General features: G+C 33.6%; 1 protein-coding gene across 4 annotated transcripts in view; it reads right to left on the bottom strand.

Annotated features, from left to right (window-relative positions):
- The window catches only part of FIRRM (FIGNL1 interacting regulator of recombination and mitosis), a 78,503-nt gene that overhangs the window by 20,448 nt on the left and 40,719 nt on the right, over positions 1-17,336 (bottom strand). For all 4 annotated transcript variants that reach the window (XM_074221974.1, XM_074221972.1, XM_074221973.1 and 1 more), the window contains 5 exons: positions 16,941-16,992; positions 9,887-9,976; positions 7,058-7,243; positions 4,187-4,309; positions 2,183-2,278 (listed from right to left, as the gene is read on the bottom strand). In XM_074221974.1, the coding sequence (XP_074078075.1) occupies positions 2,183-2,278; positions 4,187-4,309; positions 7,058-7,243; positions 9,887-9,976; positions 16,941-16,992 (547 nt within the window). The remainder of the gene's footprint in view (positions 1-2,182; positions 2,279-4,186; positions 4,310-7,057; positions 7,244-9,886; positions 9,977-16,940; positions 16,993-17,336) is intronic.

Here is a 17,336-nt window from a genome sequence, read left to right as displayed (position 1 = left end):
ATAACATTCACACTTAATAGGGTATAGAAATGTCTCTTAACCTAGAGAAAAATGAGCGGAAAAGGGATGGGATAAGGGAGAATGGGGGAGGGAAGGGGGGAATAGGTGATAGAAGAGAGGGAAGATCATGGGAGAGGTTACTCAGATACAACACACTTCTGGAGCAGGGACAGGGCGAAAGGAGAGAGAGTATAGAATAAATGAGAATGGGAAGGAATTGAGTGGAGGGAAATACTGCTAGTAATAGTAATTATGGGAAAAATATTGAAGCAACTTCTCTGGTAGACTTATGATAAAGAAGGCAATTCATTCCAGAGACAAAGCCATTGGAACCTGAGCACAGACTTAAGTACATTTTTTTTCTCTCTCACTATTCTTGAGGTTTCTCATCTTTTTTGGGGGGGAGAGGGGGGTTTATGTTTACTCTCAAAACAAGATTATTGTAATAATATAAAATAAATAGACCAAAAAAAAAAGAAAAAAATGAATACTAGGAACAGGGAAGAGTAAAGGAAATTTCTACAAGTACTGGGTCAGGCTACTATTTACATATACAGAGGTAAGTTGGAGATTTCTTATAATTATAATCCATTTATTATTTCCTACTATCCAGAATATATACCTTTATGTTATATATGGATATTATATGTGCATGTTTATGTAAATGAATTTTGAAACAGAATATATTACATTAATTAAGATATACCAGATTGAGAAAAAGAATCTACTCCATTTGAATAAATGAGAGAATGGACCATACATAAATTATGTATGAAAAAAATTTATTTTTTTTAAGGTGTAATACTGAAGACAGAAATCTCAATGTATTGTAAAGAGTGCTGAGCTTGGAGTCAAGAGAGACTTAATTTTGCATCCTGCCCCTGACATTCATCATCTATATGAACATTAGCAAGTCCTTTAATTTATTATCTATAAAAGGGAGTCAGAATGTAAAAAGAATCTGCAGAGGGCTTCATAAAGAACAAGTTATGTTAGATAAGCACAATTTCTGTTCTTTTTTTGACAAGATTATTAAACTTATAGATGAGAGGAATACTGTAGTTATGATTTAATCAATATTTCAATAAAGTGCTTTAAACTATCCCATATTTTCTTGTAAAAGAAAATAAAGAGGATTGGTCTTGATGATAGGGTAATTAGATGAGTTCAGAACTGGTCAATGACCAGAATCAGAGAGATGCTTTAAATGGTTCAATTTTTATCATGGCAGCTGACCAGTGGAATGCTGCACTAGGTGTCGGGTCTGGACTAGGACTATTTAACATTTTTGTCAATGACTTGGATAAAGGTAGACAGATAATGTATTTATCAAATCTGCAAATTGACAAAAAGTTGGAGGTTTAGCTAACACACTTGATGGCAGAATCAGAATCCAAGAAGATCCTGACATACTAGAAAACTATACTCAATCTAATAAAATGAATTAATAATAAAATGAGTTGTGGCCTAGATCACTCATTAATGGATAATACCTTTTGAGTTCAAACCAGATTCTGATTTAGTGGAGCAGATTTCTGAGTGCGTGTGTATCCATTGATTTTAGTGCCCTTCTGTAGTTTCTAAACCACACCTGGAGAGGCTATAATGTTTAGACATTTAGTAATCTCACTCAGTTTAAAACCACCAGAGAGAGAGAGAATAGTTTATCTACTTCTACAAAGATTCCCTAGAAGATGAGAGTTATTTAAGCCCTGAAACTTCCCTACCCCTATGGTACTCTACTGAGGGAAAACAAGTCACCTAGGTTGGACATGATCTCACTCCACCCCATAGCACAGAAGTTTTCCTAGATTACAGTTTACTGACCTGCAACCTCTGACTGCTAGGTGGTGGGAAAAAAAAGTAACAGCTGACCTGGGATTGCTTTTGAGAGCTGGTACTTTCATTCACAGTACTATGTAGAAAATGGTTTTATCTGTAAAGTTTCTACAAGACTTGCAAAAAAAAAAAAGGAAAGGAAAGGAAAGAGAAGGGATAACTAGCCTCTGAATAAATAAGACAAACATAATTTGAGGATTAAGTCTCCATGCAGTTTATACATAGATCAGTAATGGTAAAATCAAATAAAGTAAAAAATATATCTTTCAAAATAACCATTGTTAAATGAGTAGAAACCAAAATAACTGAGAAGTTCAATTTATTCAGGAACAATTTTTCTTACCTGACTTATCAACTGAGGTTCTATAACTTGGATGAAAAATCCCAAGAGTGGAAGTAAGAGGCTGAGGGTCCACTGACCATAAGGTTGATCTGAGACCTTCACAAATACCAGAAAGCAACATTACTGATTATATCATTTCCAGGTAATGGAGAAGTTATTCACATTTCACCTGGTTTCATCAGGAAAAAGTCACAAAATAATAAAATGAAAGGAGGAAGAAGTCAAGTAAACTCCCTTTATAAAGCAATATTCTCTTGGGGTTGAAAGATTTTTTTTTTAAATCTCCAGCTACACCAGGTTAAAATTTATCAATTTTTTTTGTTAGCTTTGGCTCTCTACTGTAACTCAATGAAGAATCACAGTTATCTTAAATGGATATCAAAATCTTGCACTCTTGTGCTCTTGCTCGCTCTCTCTCTTGGTATTTATTTACACAGCTAAGAGCCTTTGGAGTATGCTGACATTTCAGTTTTAAAGATGTAACTTTCCAAATTTGGGTAGAACCCGTCTGGCTGTTCTAGGATGTCCAAGTTTAACTGATAAAAGGCAAGTTTCAATATGCAAGCTTCATTGTACTTTTACTCTCTAGAAATGACAGATGGTACTTTTAGATGGCTTTGGGTAGAGAGAACTGATACACTTGGATTCTCTTGACCAGGGAAAAATGTTGAAAAGATTCCAGTGAATTAGACCAGTTGATATTTTCCTTGACCTCTCAGTTACTTTTCTCATCAAGGTCCAAATTAAGGGAATGGCCACTTGGGAGTGATATGACCAAAATAGAGTATCATTACTTCAAAAAATTCCAAAACAGAACTCATTAAATCTTTCCCTCTCAACCTTTCTACTTCTTACCTTCCCTTTTATTATAAAGGGCAACATTGTCTGCTCAGTGTCCCAGATTGATAACCTAGGAGTCATTCAGCCCTCCCAACCTCCACTCCCCAAAGTGAGTTTCTTAACTCATTTCTTAACATGATTGGCTCTATGGTTAAAAAAAAAAAATCAAAGGCTTATCTTTTCCCATAGGAAACAACATAAAGCAAAAAAAACAAAAAAAAAAAAGAAGGCAAAACTGTGAAATAAATAGGTTCTCAAATATAAAAGGAACTAAATGCTTTTCTGCTACTTGGCAATATTCTCTTTAAAAAAATCTCTTCTCCTTAAAATTCTATTTTTCCTCTCTACAAGTATTCTATTTATTTCATGAAGAATAGAGGCATCAGTATAAAGCAGAAGCTCCTTTTTTATGGCTGGACCCCTTTGACAGTCTGGTGAAGTCCAAGGACTCCTCAGAATAATGTTTTTAAATGTGTAAAATTAAATACATAGAATTACAAAGGAAACCAATTATACTGAAATATAGTTTTATATATATATATATATATATATACATACATACATATATATATATATATATATATATATATATATATATATATATATATATTTAAAAGCTCAAGATCCCAAGTTATGAATCCTGGTGCAACATGTCCATAGAAGAAATGATACATTAAAAACATGAAATATCTGAAATCTAAAAATACTAATGTGAGACTAAGTGTTATAACAGCAGGCTGTTCAACAGTTTCACAAAATATGGCTACATCCTTCAAGTTCCACTAACTTAGGAAGCCAGAGTTCCCAAATTTATTTCAAATCACAAAGGTTTTCTTAACAAAAACAAATCCCAAAGTACCATTCTCAAGTCTATTAATACATAAAGTAAGTTGGCTCTGCTCTGCTCAAGCATAGGTAACCTGGAAGTTTTGAATTTGCAAGAGGGTAAGTGAGAGGGCAATTAACTATCCTTTCCTCTCTTCCCTCCAAACTTTGTTAACAACTAGTAAACTCTTTAAGGTTTTAGAATTCTCAAGTCACTAGAAGAGAGATCTATCCCAGCAATGACAAAATTGGCATAAGGAAACAAAAATACAATAGAATTATTCTTTCAGAATTGAAATTAGTTTAAAAATTCAAGAAAATGCTACATTGTTTCCTCACCTGTTTCACATGTAGGATAGTCCAGAGTGGACTCACAGCTTCTAGGACTCCTGCTTGTTGGCCTATTTCCAAAGCTTCACTTACAGAATTACACACAGTAAGCAAAGCAGAGAGTGCAACATTCTAAGAAAGGGAAAAAAATAACAGCATATGGTTTATAAGTCAAAGCTTTTCAAGAATCCTAGCAGTCTAATCACCTTGGCATCTGAGGCAATACCCCAAACAGCACTCCAAAACATTCATGTATATTCTCCCAATTAGGTTCTTAACCTCTGACAAATTAGCTCATAACTATTTTTAAGAAAGAATTTTGGTAACTATTTAAACATAATTGATTTCTTTTGTAATTCTATGTATTTTATCTTATGCATTTAGAAACATTTTTTTTCTGAGGAGGCAAGGTACATGGCACACACAAAAAGATGAAGAACCCCTTCCCTGACCAAGAAGCAGTAAAAACAAACATACATTTTTCAGTTACTTCTCTGATAAAACAATCTTTTTCTGAAAACATGAAATCTTGGCTTCATGTTCCTAAATGACAACCATATTTCTCTATTAGTCTGAAATTAAGAAGACTAGAAATGGCACCATATTTAAAGAAGATTCATAAACATCAAGTCTCTCTTTAAAAACAAGTATAAGAAATTACAAACAGGTTCTAACATATAAACAAAGTTGCATTTCAAGAGTTCATTTGTAATTCAGTTATTTGGAAATCAGGAGTCATTTTCCTACATAACCAAAGATACATGGATGTGGTTGTTAGTTTCCTAGGTTAGTGCACAAGAGACTACTTAACATATAATGACCATGAAAGTATGATTCACAAAAGGAGGATGCTTACTGCCAAGGTTACAACTGGTGCTTGGTTAGCATTCCCTGTATTCTACTTCTAGATGGACAAATGATAAAAAGACACAGAATTAAGGGGAGGGAAGGAGGGTAGATTATTTTTGGGAAAACATTCTCAGTGATACCAAGTTGCTCCTTGACACAAAATCCCTTATTATCAAACCAACATTCTCAGTGATATTTTAATGCCTTCTTAATCACAAAGCTCTGAACAATCAAAATTACAGGTCACACAAAAGGGCAACACAGAGAGATCCACGGTGGGTTACATCATATCACCAACACTGACTTGTGCTCAGAAGTGACACAGAAGACATAATTATAAACATGAATAATCATTAAAAAAGGTGAGCTGGTCATATATCAAGAATAGTGATAATGACCTGTGATATCTATGGAATATTGGATGACTCAAAGATAAGCCTCCAGCCTGTTGCATGGTCCCTCTATAGAGGTTTTATAGGAAAATATAGGTAAAAATTACTTAGGACTGAGAAAGAATGGATGGGTTGTGAGTTGAGGGAATGGCTACAAAGACAAAATCATAAATCTCAGTCTATGAAGCTCTAAAATACCTAAAGAAATACTAAAGAAACTAATCATTACATGGAACCATATTACTTAAAAAACTCAAGGCTCCAATTTATCTGCATTCAGATATAAATAAAATGAAGAGGTTAGTCTATAAATGATCTGTAATGGCCTTTTCTGAAAGAATGTAAGCTCCTTGAGGAACTAACATATTTCATATTTAGTACTGTATTTCTGGTGCCTGGCACATGTTGACTGAATGATTCAATCTCTTAAGATGTATGACTGTACAATATGAGCATGCTATGAAAAGATGATCAAGAGGTAAAAGAATCATGAGAATTTAGCAAATGCAGTAATGATTTCTGCACAATACACTTTGATCACTTACATTAGCAAATTCTAAAATTAACAAAATACTTTTCAAGTTAAGATTTCTGAATGCATCTTTATTGTAATTGATTTATCCATTTCTACAAAAACAAATACTTCCCAATTTACCAGCTAAACAGACTCACTAATTTCAACCCAAATATTTTTAGTTTTAGAAAATCAGAGCATAGTCACTAGAAGGAATACACCCACCTGGTTTTAATCCTAGATTTTGGTCAATAAATGAAAAAAAGTTAAATTTAAATCTTTTATAATTAGATTAAAAAAGCTTACTTTAAAGTAAAGAAAGAACTTAACATTTCTTTCAATAAAACAAACACTTTTAACTATGTCCCACTTCATGACTTACTGGAATCATATAAATAAAGTGATGAACAATTTTTTTTTTTTTAGGTTTTTGCAAGACAAATGGGGTTAAGTGGCTTGCCCAAGGCCACACAGCTAGGTAATTATTATTAAGTGTCTGAGGCTGGATTTGAACCCAGGTACTCCTGACTCCAAGGCCAGTGCTCTATCCACGATGAACAATTATTAAATTAAGAATGTCTACTGAACACTATATAATTCCTGTTATAGTTCTAGGAATTTCTAAAAATTCAAATGTATATTATATTAAATTACAAATTAAATATTTGTATGTACTATCTACTATTGCTTAACAATTTTTTATCATATGATTTTGAGTAGCATCTCCTTCTGAGAAGAGTGACCTACACAGTATTCTCTCAGTGGTTAATGCCCCTTATCTTATGAGGTGATATTCTAAAAAGCTACAGACTTGAAGGGAGATGCAGTTAAGTCAAGTACACCAGCCACCTCATGATCATTAATCAACAATCATTTGTTAAATTTTAAAAAGGGTGAAGGGAGTGGAAGGAAATATTGGGTTATCTACAATCAAAAGTCTTCTGAGCATAAATATAACAAATAAAATACTGGGTTAATTATTTTTTCCCCCTTGTATCTGTGTCACTGGTAAAAAGGGGGGCATACTTGACATTTATCAAGACAATAGCAGATGTTTACATACATTCCCTAAATAAACTAAGATGATGAAGAATAATTTCAATAACTATCTAGCCTTTCTCTTACCACAGTTTCAAGTTCTCCCAAAGTATGCCTGCTGCTTAGCCATTTCTTACACTGTGCAATTCCCACCATGGTGACTTCATTTGCTATTTGGCTTTTAAGTTCAGGATGAAAAGCCTTGAATGAAATAAACTGCCACAAAGGCAGATTCTCTGCTTCTTTAGGGGAAAATCTCTGAATAAACTCCATCTGAAAGAAATTGTTATAAGGATGAATAAGACCTGGTCAATAAATTCTCTCTTGTTATATATAAGTACTTACTGCTTAGCATTTCTAAAACTCCTTTTAATTGTAAGACATTTATAAAAAAAGAAAATACTTATCTTTACTCACAAAACTTTGTGAATCAGAAAGACAAATACTGTTCTATTTTTAATATATAATGCAAAAAAGCAGTTTAAGGATAACTTGTAAATCCAATGGGAAATTTTAAATGTAAGCATTAAGTTATTCATCATGCAAGGTGTTAAATGGAACAGAATTTTCCCATAGGTCTAAGAACTCTTAGAGTGTTCTGAACTTTTTTTCTGGTTTAATTGAAACAGACGAAAGATTTAAGTATACTAATAGGAAAAGAATTATTAAACATTATAATCATCTAATTCAGTGTTTAATGAAAACCAGGTTCAGAAGTTTGATACTGAAATAGTTCAATTAACTTTTTCTCCAGACCATGAAGCTACAGATTACACCCACAAATGCATAACTTCCTCATATAAGGAAGTATGGATGACATTTAACTCACTATTGAATAAACTACCTAATGCATATTTTCTAATAACATTGGTGATAAAATATCATGCTTATATGCACATTCAACAGACCTGAAAAACTTACAAATAGAAAACAAAATTGAAACAAGTAAGGTTTTTTCCTGATCAGCTGAGAAATGATCAGTTATGAAATAATCTTATCAGATCCATAATTTTTTAAAAATTCTATCTGATTTAAATACATATTCAAAATCTTAGGTCTAATTTTAGCTAAACAATTATTCCTTTATTGAAAACATGATGTCCATTGACATAAAATTGGTAGGCAATTATAAAGCAAAAATGCCTAAATTCTGGTTTTAAACTAAGTTTTCTCTTTGATGGACATTTATTAGTCAATCCCTGCTTTTGTTTCAAAGATTATACTAATAAAATAGGAGACACCATGCTGGTAATGGTAAGGTAGCCCTCTGCTACTGCCAAAAGGATAATTCTTCCAGTAGGCAGCATTTTCACTCATTAGCACCAAATGTAAGAAAACATTTCTACCATTATTGTCAAGGCTGTAACCATTCTCCCAGTTAACCCCTTTCTCATAACTTTCTTGTCAGCCTAAGCTCCTTATTGGCAACCACACTCCATATCTAGATGACCAAGTTGTTATTTTTGCCTTTGAACCATCTCTTGCATATACCTTTTTCTCCTCTTCCCCATAGTGCAGGCCCTGATTAACTCAAAGTTCAATGAAGTAACAACCTGCTGGCTTCCCTTGACTCCTCTATCAAAGTGGTCCTCCAAGTACAGGTCTGACCAGATCATTCCCCTACTTAATAAACTCACTGTTATTTCTAGAATCAAATATAAAATCCTTTGGTTTTAAAAGTCCTTCACAACCTTTTCCCAGTAATCTTACATTTTCTTACCATCCATACATGATCCAGTGACACTGTCTTCTCCAAGAAGCGGCAAAGAAGCCGATCTATTTCTCAATTTCTTGCCTGTTTTCACTAGTCATTCTCTATGTCTCCACCTCTTAGGTCCCCATCCCCTCTGTCCTCTCAATCCTACCCAGTCTATCAATGCCTCTTTGTGCATCATCTCTTGTTTCCCCCATTAGAATCTGAGTTCTTTTGAAGGCAGGACCTATTTGCCTTTTTTTGTACTCTCAGAGTTTAATATGGAATTGGCGTTCAGTAGGCACTATTAAATTTGCTGACTGAGTAACTTTATTCACTATAGAGTCCAAAGGCTTTGCATATCAACTTTACAGAAAACTAGTAAGTTTTGCTCTCTGATTTTCCAAGCCATAGAAGATCTGAAGACACAAACTAAAATGTAGTTTAGAAGGGCAGACAGACAACAATTAGAAATGTGAAACGATAGTATGACAATAGAAGATCAGAGAAAATTATATACAGTTTTTGAAAGAACTCCCAAAGAAACAAAAATCTAAATCCATTTAATAAAGGGACAAAAAAACCCCTAAAACAAATCTCAAAAGTCCAAGGACAACTACTATATTGCAGCACAAAGTTAGGCCTTTGTCAACAAGAAAAAGTTAATGATATTAAATTACTGCTGAAGGTAAGTAAAGATGAAATGTGTTTCAAATGTATTTCCATAAAAGATGCTTTAGGCACCCTGAAAATTTGTGAACTGATAATTCTCAGTTATAGAGGATAAATGAGGCATTGGCATAAGTTATAAGATTTACTAAAGCTCACTTCAAACAGTAGAAAAATTTGAGATGCCATAATAGACATAAATCCAACTTGAACTAATATTTTCTCCTAAAATGATTTTGATAAAGTATTTTGATAATATTTAATTTTGATAAAGAAATATTTTCAAGTAACCTACATGTATATAAAATTAAAACTTTTAAGTGGATCTTTTAAAAAAGTCCTTATAATAAAAACTTGGAATTAACAAATTAATATATACACTTAGCTATGTTTTTTTAATGAAGCAATATACTCAAAATTTAAAGCCAAGAACAAGACCGAATTTATACTTTAAATTTAAATTTTTTTTTTAAAAATAAGACCCATTTAAATGAAATTTGGTTTCAGTTCAAAGCAGTGAGTTGGGAGACAAAAGAGAGTAGGAACATTCTTGCCTGACGGTGTGTATCCATGAGGAATAATAGTCGCCTTAACAGAACTGACAAATTAGTGAGTTGGTAACATTCTCCAGGGCAAGACTTAATCTGCAAAATAAAAAAAAAAGAAAAATTAAATCTCAGTTGTTGCCACTATTAAATTTTTAAATGGCATACAAGACTCTAGATGAATTATGAATTAACTGTTAATAATATTAATATAATTCAGTTGAAATTATATCTTTTACAAGGCTCTCTCAATCCTCATTCCCTCTGCTTACCTCATATACATAGATTCTTACAGATCTATCCGTAGAGTTAGCTGTCTATATATATATCTATGTATCTTAGATGTAATGACTAAGAGTATTCCAAATACAAGGATAGCTAACGATAAAGGAAAGAAAGGGGCGGCTAGGTAGCATAGTGGATAAAGCACCGGCCTTGGAGTCAGGAGTACCTGGGTTCAAATCTGGTCTCAGACACTTAATAATTACCTAGTTGTGTGGCCTTGGGCAAGCCACTTAACCCCATTTGCCTTGCAAAAAGAAAAAAGAAAAAAACAGAAAGAAGTTGGTAGATAGGCTGTCTTCTACAAGAAACAAAAGGGAGGCCTCTAGACTTTTGTTCTAGTCTAGTTGATATCATCTTTGTTTTCTTTAATGCTCTAATTCCTCATGTAAATATTGAGAACTCTCATGTAGCAGTACAATATGCCTAACAAAAATATAAATCTTGCTCATTTCCAGGTTGTCTCTCCCATCAGACGGTGGACTTACTGAAAGCAGAGCTATTTTTTTTTCTTCCTTTATTTGTATCCTAAGAACTTAGCAGAATGCTGGGTAAGTAGTAGATGTTTAATAAATGCTTATTGGTCTGCTGATTTTTTATCTAACAAGTAAGACTCAAAAGTAAGTAAGTATAAAAGGGACTTTCATTCAGAACCATATTCCAAATGAATTTGTTTAAAAGATCCTTTAAGAACTACCATTGCCATTTTATTAAGCATTTAATATATACTGAGAACTATGCTAACTACTAGGAAAGATAGTATTAAGATAGAATAGTGTCAGGGGCAGCTAGGCGGCGCAGTGAATATAGCACCCGCCTTGGAGTCAGAAGTACTTGAGTTCAAATACAGCCTCAGACACTTAATAATTACCTAGCTGTGTGGCCTTGGGCAAGCCACTTAACCCCATTGCCTTGCAAAAAAACTAAAAAAAAGAATAGTGTCTATGCCCTAAAGGAACAAATAATAGTCTTCTTTCATATTTTGAAGGATCTGTGATCTTACTGTTATGGAACTAGGGCTAAAGATGATTCCTAATTGTTCCATGTCCTTTTACCTTACAGATCTACCACCTTGTCTATAATCCTCCATAGTGGTCCTCTCAACATGCTGGAAGCCACTCTCTAGTTCTCTTGACAATATGTTATTACAGAAATACACTAAAATACAGTGATAATTTTCCTGTCACATGACTTTTCTACTCATAAACTTCTCTTAAGTTATTTTGTAATTCTTGATAATGTATATCCATCATGAGCCTCTCTACTTCTCTTTGGAGAGACCCTCAACTTCAATTAGTTTGGAGATTGATATTTGTAGCCACAATGCATCCCTGGAAGAATACTGTTATTAAAAAGGAAGTCATTTGTATCATGGAATTTTGGGGTTTCAAAGAAAATTCAGACCATTTGTCCTATTCAATTCGGGGCACAGTTCATTTACCATGTACGATTTCTATTCAAGATACATGTATTGATGGACCAAACTTATGGGTTACCCATTCGAAGGCATATTTTAGTATGGACAACAAACATTCTTCATATATTTGTTTTCTTCTAGGATGGATAGTTAGGTCATAGTTCTTTTGAGCAATTATGGATCTCCTAGTAAAGTCTTTTCAGTGTCCTAGTAATTGGTGTAATCAGCATATCATAATCTGAAAATAAGAGCATCCTAAGGATATCATCATCAGTGAGGAATCCCTATTGCTTTGGACTTGCTTGTTCTTTTGCAACAGTGGCTTTTATGCTCCACTAAAAATTTAAGAGCAGGATGAACAAAATTATCCACTGTTGTTTCAATGACATACATGACTTTGACCCAAGCATGGAAAACAGCTCCTAAGAATCAAATTTTTTTTTCTTCTAGCAGTTAATAAACAAGCAGCATAGGATCTTGTATTCTCTTTGTCAGTCAATTGTATAACAGTAAAGATAGGATCTGTTTTATGATATTCCTTGTGAAAATCTGCCTGTTGATTTTTCACAGCTTCATCAAGGATTGATTCCTGTGTGAATTATCTGTTAAAATTTTTGTTTAGATAGCATGAAAGCTACTTTTGGGGAGAGGGTAACAATATGGTTCTGGATTTTTTCCAAAGTCTCTGGTAGCTTCTTTTCTTTCAGATACCTTAAGGAATGGTTCCTCAGCACTTTCAAATTTGTGTCTTCTGAAGCACAGTCCTCTAGACTTTTGTTCCAGTCTAGTTGATATCATCTTTCTTTTCTTTAATGCTCTAATTCCTCATGTAAATATTGGGAACTCTCATGTAACAGTATGAACATGGTAGTTCTTTTGCTTAGATGGAGAAATGAGTTTGATATAAAAATGTTTCCTTATTTCATATTTTAATTATCTTTTTCAAGTTTCATCCCCAGACTGATTTTATTTTAAACGGGTTTATTACCAAGTTTTCTGCAAAATTGTTTTCCCTACACTACTTTTGTTTTATGAATCACAACTTTTCATAACCTGCCAAGGCCATGAATTTGAGAGCCCTTCCCTATCATTGTATAAATTAATCTTCCAAATTGTTGTTGCCATTCACTGGAATATCACTCTCAGTTGAAAAGAATTCAAGGATTCTGACTGAATTATTTTCTAAGGTCTGCTGGTCCCCTCATCATGAAAATTTTTTAATAACATAAATTCCGTATAAAAAGTAAAAGTAAATGTCAATATGTGAATGTCTATTTTTTTTTTTTTACCATTTGTGAATATAAAAAAACAATTAGGTCAAAATTGCACAACATATCTTTTCATTTGAATTCTTTCTTTAACTTGGATATTGACTGATGTTGGCTTGACAAGTCAGCAATTTGACTTGTAACAAGTGGAGTAAAAAACGTCTAACCAACAATATGCCTTCAGAGCATTATGAACAAACAGTCTTAAAAACTGAGGGGAAAAAAACGCTATAGACATCAAGAAAACTTTATTCTTAACAGACTTATTTAGGTAGTTTTGAAATGTTTTCACTTGTTTCCAAAAAAGACAAACATGGGTTTTCAGCATCACAGAAATCAAAATATTTAACTATAAATTAAATAAATAAGCAGCTATTTCTGAAATTCTATCCAGGTCCCAATTACAAAGTCCCATTTAAAAAAAGTATTTCAACTGATAATAGACAGGGGGGCGGCTAGGTAGTGCAGTGGATAGAGCACTGGCCTTGGAGTCAGGAGTACCTGAGTTCAAATCTGACCTCAGACACTTACTAGCTATGGTATTTGAGGCAAGTCATTTGCCTAAGTGTCCTCAACTATAAAATAGACAATAAGAACATCTCTCTCCTAGGGTTACTGTGAATGAGACCAGAACTATAAAGTGCTTAGTGTGATGCCTACCACAAAGTAGGAATTCGGCAAAGGTGGAATTGTTGTTATTGTTATTGTACCTAGGATGAAAGCACTTGCTTGCCCCCATAGCTTTTCAGGAAACAAAAACTAAAACATAAAGCTATGAAGATACTATTAATTTCAAGAAGAAAACAATTTCTGTCTTCAAAACAAACTTACAAGTGGAAACCATTTTTATTTTCTTTAGACACTTTCCTGAAAGCACATCAATCCTCTTCCAAATCTATATTATAAGATGTCTAAAAATGCTACTAAGATTCATAAATTTCCTAATCCTCCTTGGTCTCTGGAGAGCTAAGAGACAATGTCTAAACACTGTTATGTGAAGACCATTTACAGTCCCAGAATAGACTGCAGTGCATTCAACTCTCACACAAGCAGAAGGTCCACAAATCCTGTTGTTTTGAACTGAGGCATTGTATTCAACATTAAAAAAAAAATTAATTTACATTTCTAGTGATCTATGCAACATTCATTCAACATCTCATCTGTCTTCTTTCACGGATTTTTAATTTAACCAAGTGCACTGAGCTGAGATTTTACTCTGCACAAACAGTACAGTCTTCTAAATTTCACCCCACAGTATTCAGAGCCTATAGGACCTTGGAACCGCCCTCAAAGGTCATGTAATTCAATCCCTTCATTTCATGAATTAGGAATCTGAGGCAAAGAGAAGTCATCTAATGCATTATATTAAGCATGATTTGAATCTAGTTTCTCAGATCAACTACAAAGAAAAAAAGATTCCTCTGTTAAAGTATTTGGACTTGGCCACCAAGCCTCAGCTGAACCCTCAGTCACACTCTTCAGACCTCTTCTCTCATTGGTGAATTCCTCATCGAGCTTTCCTTCTGGGAACAGGCTCTGATGAACCATTCATAATTTTCTGCTCTTAGCCACCATATTTTCCTCATGGATACCTCCTCTCCCTCACTTTTCAGTTCCCATTTTGAGTTGTTTTGTTCCTCTAGAATATAAGTTTCTAAAGATTGTACTTATTCTTTGTTTGTTTATTTGTTTTGTTTTTGCAAGGTAGGGGGTTAAGTGACTTGCCCAAGTTAGGTAATTATTAATGTCTGAGGCTGGATTTGAATGCAGGTCCTCCTGACTCCAGGACTGGTGCTCTATCCGCTGCGCCACCTACTTGTTCCAAGTGGTATTCTATCCTCAGTTCTCAGCAAATGCTTGGCAAACAGCAAAGCATTTAATAAATACGTGCTGACTAATTTTTTAAAAATTACTGATGAACAGATTGCTCTTGTGAATTTTTTGAATTGTGAAGAATGGCTTTTGGCAAACCTCTAGAGAAAATTTTGCTTGCTGCCTTTATTTTTAGGGGCATCAATTCAAAAGCAATCTGTTCCTTTGCCTTCTAAAATTCCTAAATTTTTCATAATTGTGTTATACTCTTTCATACTGTACTAATGAAATGTAGATGTATTGAGGATCATAAGTGTTAAGAATATTATCATAGTCTTGAGGAAAATCATTTGGAAAAAAATTGTACACTTTTTAAAAAAAATTCAGCTTTTTCCTACTTTCTGAATTTAAATAATATGATACTCAGCATACTTTCTCAGGTTCCCTACTGAGTGGTAAGCTTCTCAGGCAAGGAATTTGGGAAAGTTGGGGTAATATACCTTCCCAACCATCTTCTACAGTTGTAGGTTGGCTCTGTGAGATAGAAAAGGTCACATTACTTCATTACTTTGTACTTCCTCCAAAAAAAGAATATTGAAGAAGCGCTAGACACTCAGGTGGTGGCAAGCAGAACACACTCATGGAGATCAGAACGACTCATTCTCACTCTGGAATACTTGAAATTACTAAGCATTAAAGTATATGTTAACTGAATGAGAAGAATCTTACAGAATTCTCATTAAATAAAATTTGAGGTTATACTTGTAACCAACTCTACTTCATTTGCCCCTCCCAAAAAGAACCAATGAGTCTTCCATTCATCTAGCTGCCATTCTTTGAGTTTCTTTTACATTAAGAATGTTTAGATAAAAAGTTTCAGTTATTCCATCTATATGCACTTGATCTCTGAACAAGGATCTCAAACACAGATTATCAGCAGCTTCTATTTAAGACTGTATAAGAATTATGTGACTTTTAGCACCCTTTGCTAATTTTCTACAGTTTGCTACCATCACTGCTTAAATGGAAAGGCAGCATAAGAGGGCGTGTAATGGACTCAAATACTTTGCACTTCTCTTGGTTTCAGAGGCCAACATAGTGAAAGAATTCACCATCAAGGAACAAGTCTACTTTGATGAAGCTCTTCATACTCAGCTAGGCTGGTCTTCAGAAAGTAAACACATTCTACTGCTGGGACCATAACTTGAGGTCTTTTTAAAGCCAGAATCTATAAAATCTGTGCTTTTCTAAAAATTCAAGAATTCAAGGTGACTTCCATCCCTTGATGAGACCAGAGTAGGACTTTGTAGAGAACCATATAGCATAGTAGAGGAAAATGTTTTTACAATACAAAAACTATATCTTAAATGATCAATGAACTATACCAAAATGTTTTTACAATAAAAAAAACATACCTTAAAATTTCCAAACAACTTCCAAAACCTCCAAAATTTCCAAACAAATTTCCAAACTGATAACACTGAAAGGCTACATAGTAGGGTGCCCAAAACATCTCAGAATTTAAAATGAACTTCACTCCTTTAATCTATTTCCTTTTCAGTAGAAGGAAACATGAGCATTTCCCCCTCCCCCTTTGAACTTCTGTTTTTTTTTTTTAAATAAACAAAGCCAAAGACATAAATCACTTTTAAGTCATTTGAGTTAAGTACAACTCTTCATGACTACATTTAGAATTTTCTTGGTGAATATACTGGAGTGGTTTGCCATGTTCTTTTCCTGTTCATTTTACAGATCAGGAAACTGAGGCAAACAGGGTAAAGTGATTTACCCAGGGTCACATACCTTAGTTAAGTGTCTGGGGCCAAATCTGAACTCAAAAGATTATTCTTTCTGCCTCCAGGTTTAGTACTCTTTGCATTATGGCACCACTAAGCAAACATTTCCACAAACAGTCCTAATTCAGAGTTAACTAAATATTAGATTGAGTCTGATTTGAATTAGATGAAAAAAGAAACTTTTTTACATGTGTAATTTCTGGTTTCTACTTTACATTCAAATTTAAGTTCCTATTAATTTTAAAAATTCACTTTATCCATATCCAGTTCATTCTGCTCATTCACAACATGTAACAATTTCCTCAGTTTTCATCACTAATGTTATTTTGAATTCTTCTTTCTTCAAAGTATCAAATTAATCATAGGAGAAAGGAACTCTGCAGTACAATATGCATACTACTCCCCTTTTCAAGTATTACCTGAGATAAAAGTAGTGAAGAGAATTTGCACACCTAAGTAATGAACTTTAGGTTAGTTATCCTACTCACCAAATGTGCTATTATGAACACATGATGGGCACAGAGTTCAGCAGTTCCATACCTGAGATGCAAAAAGAAGTAATTCAGGTTCTTATGCTTATTAAGATAAGCAAGGAAATGAGCCCTAGTTAAGCAATAAATATTTTTTAAAAGAAATGCAAAAAACCCCCAAAAACAAACAAAAAAAAAGAAATTCAAACTTCAATTCCAAGATTATAGAAAACAAGCTAAGAAATGTTAATCTGAGCTTCAGAAAGATGGCCTAAAATGGTTCTATGATTTGCAACACTGCTACTCTTCTTATAAAAAAAAAGACTGAACTACATCCAAAATACCTTCGAACTGATAATTAATTACTACTACTTAAGAACCTACAAATCAATGTAAAGATATATCAAAGGACAA

Source organism: Macrotis lagotis, chromosome 2 (assembly GCF_037893015.1).
Source record: "Macrotis lagotis isolate mMagLag1 chromosome 2, bilby.v1.9.chrom.fasta, whole genome shotgun sequence".
In the NCBI taxonomy this organism is placed as follows: domain Eukaryota; kingdom Metazoa; phylum Chordata; class Mammalia; order Peramelemorphia; family Peramelidae; genus Macrotis; species Macrotis lagotis.
This window is presented reverse-complemented; position numbering and strand designations above follow the sequence as displayed.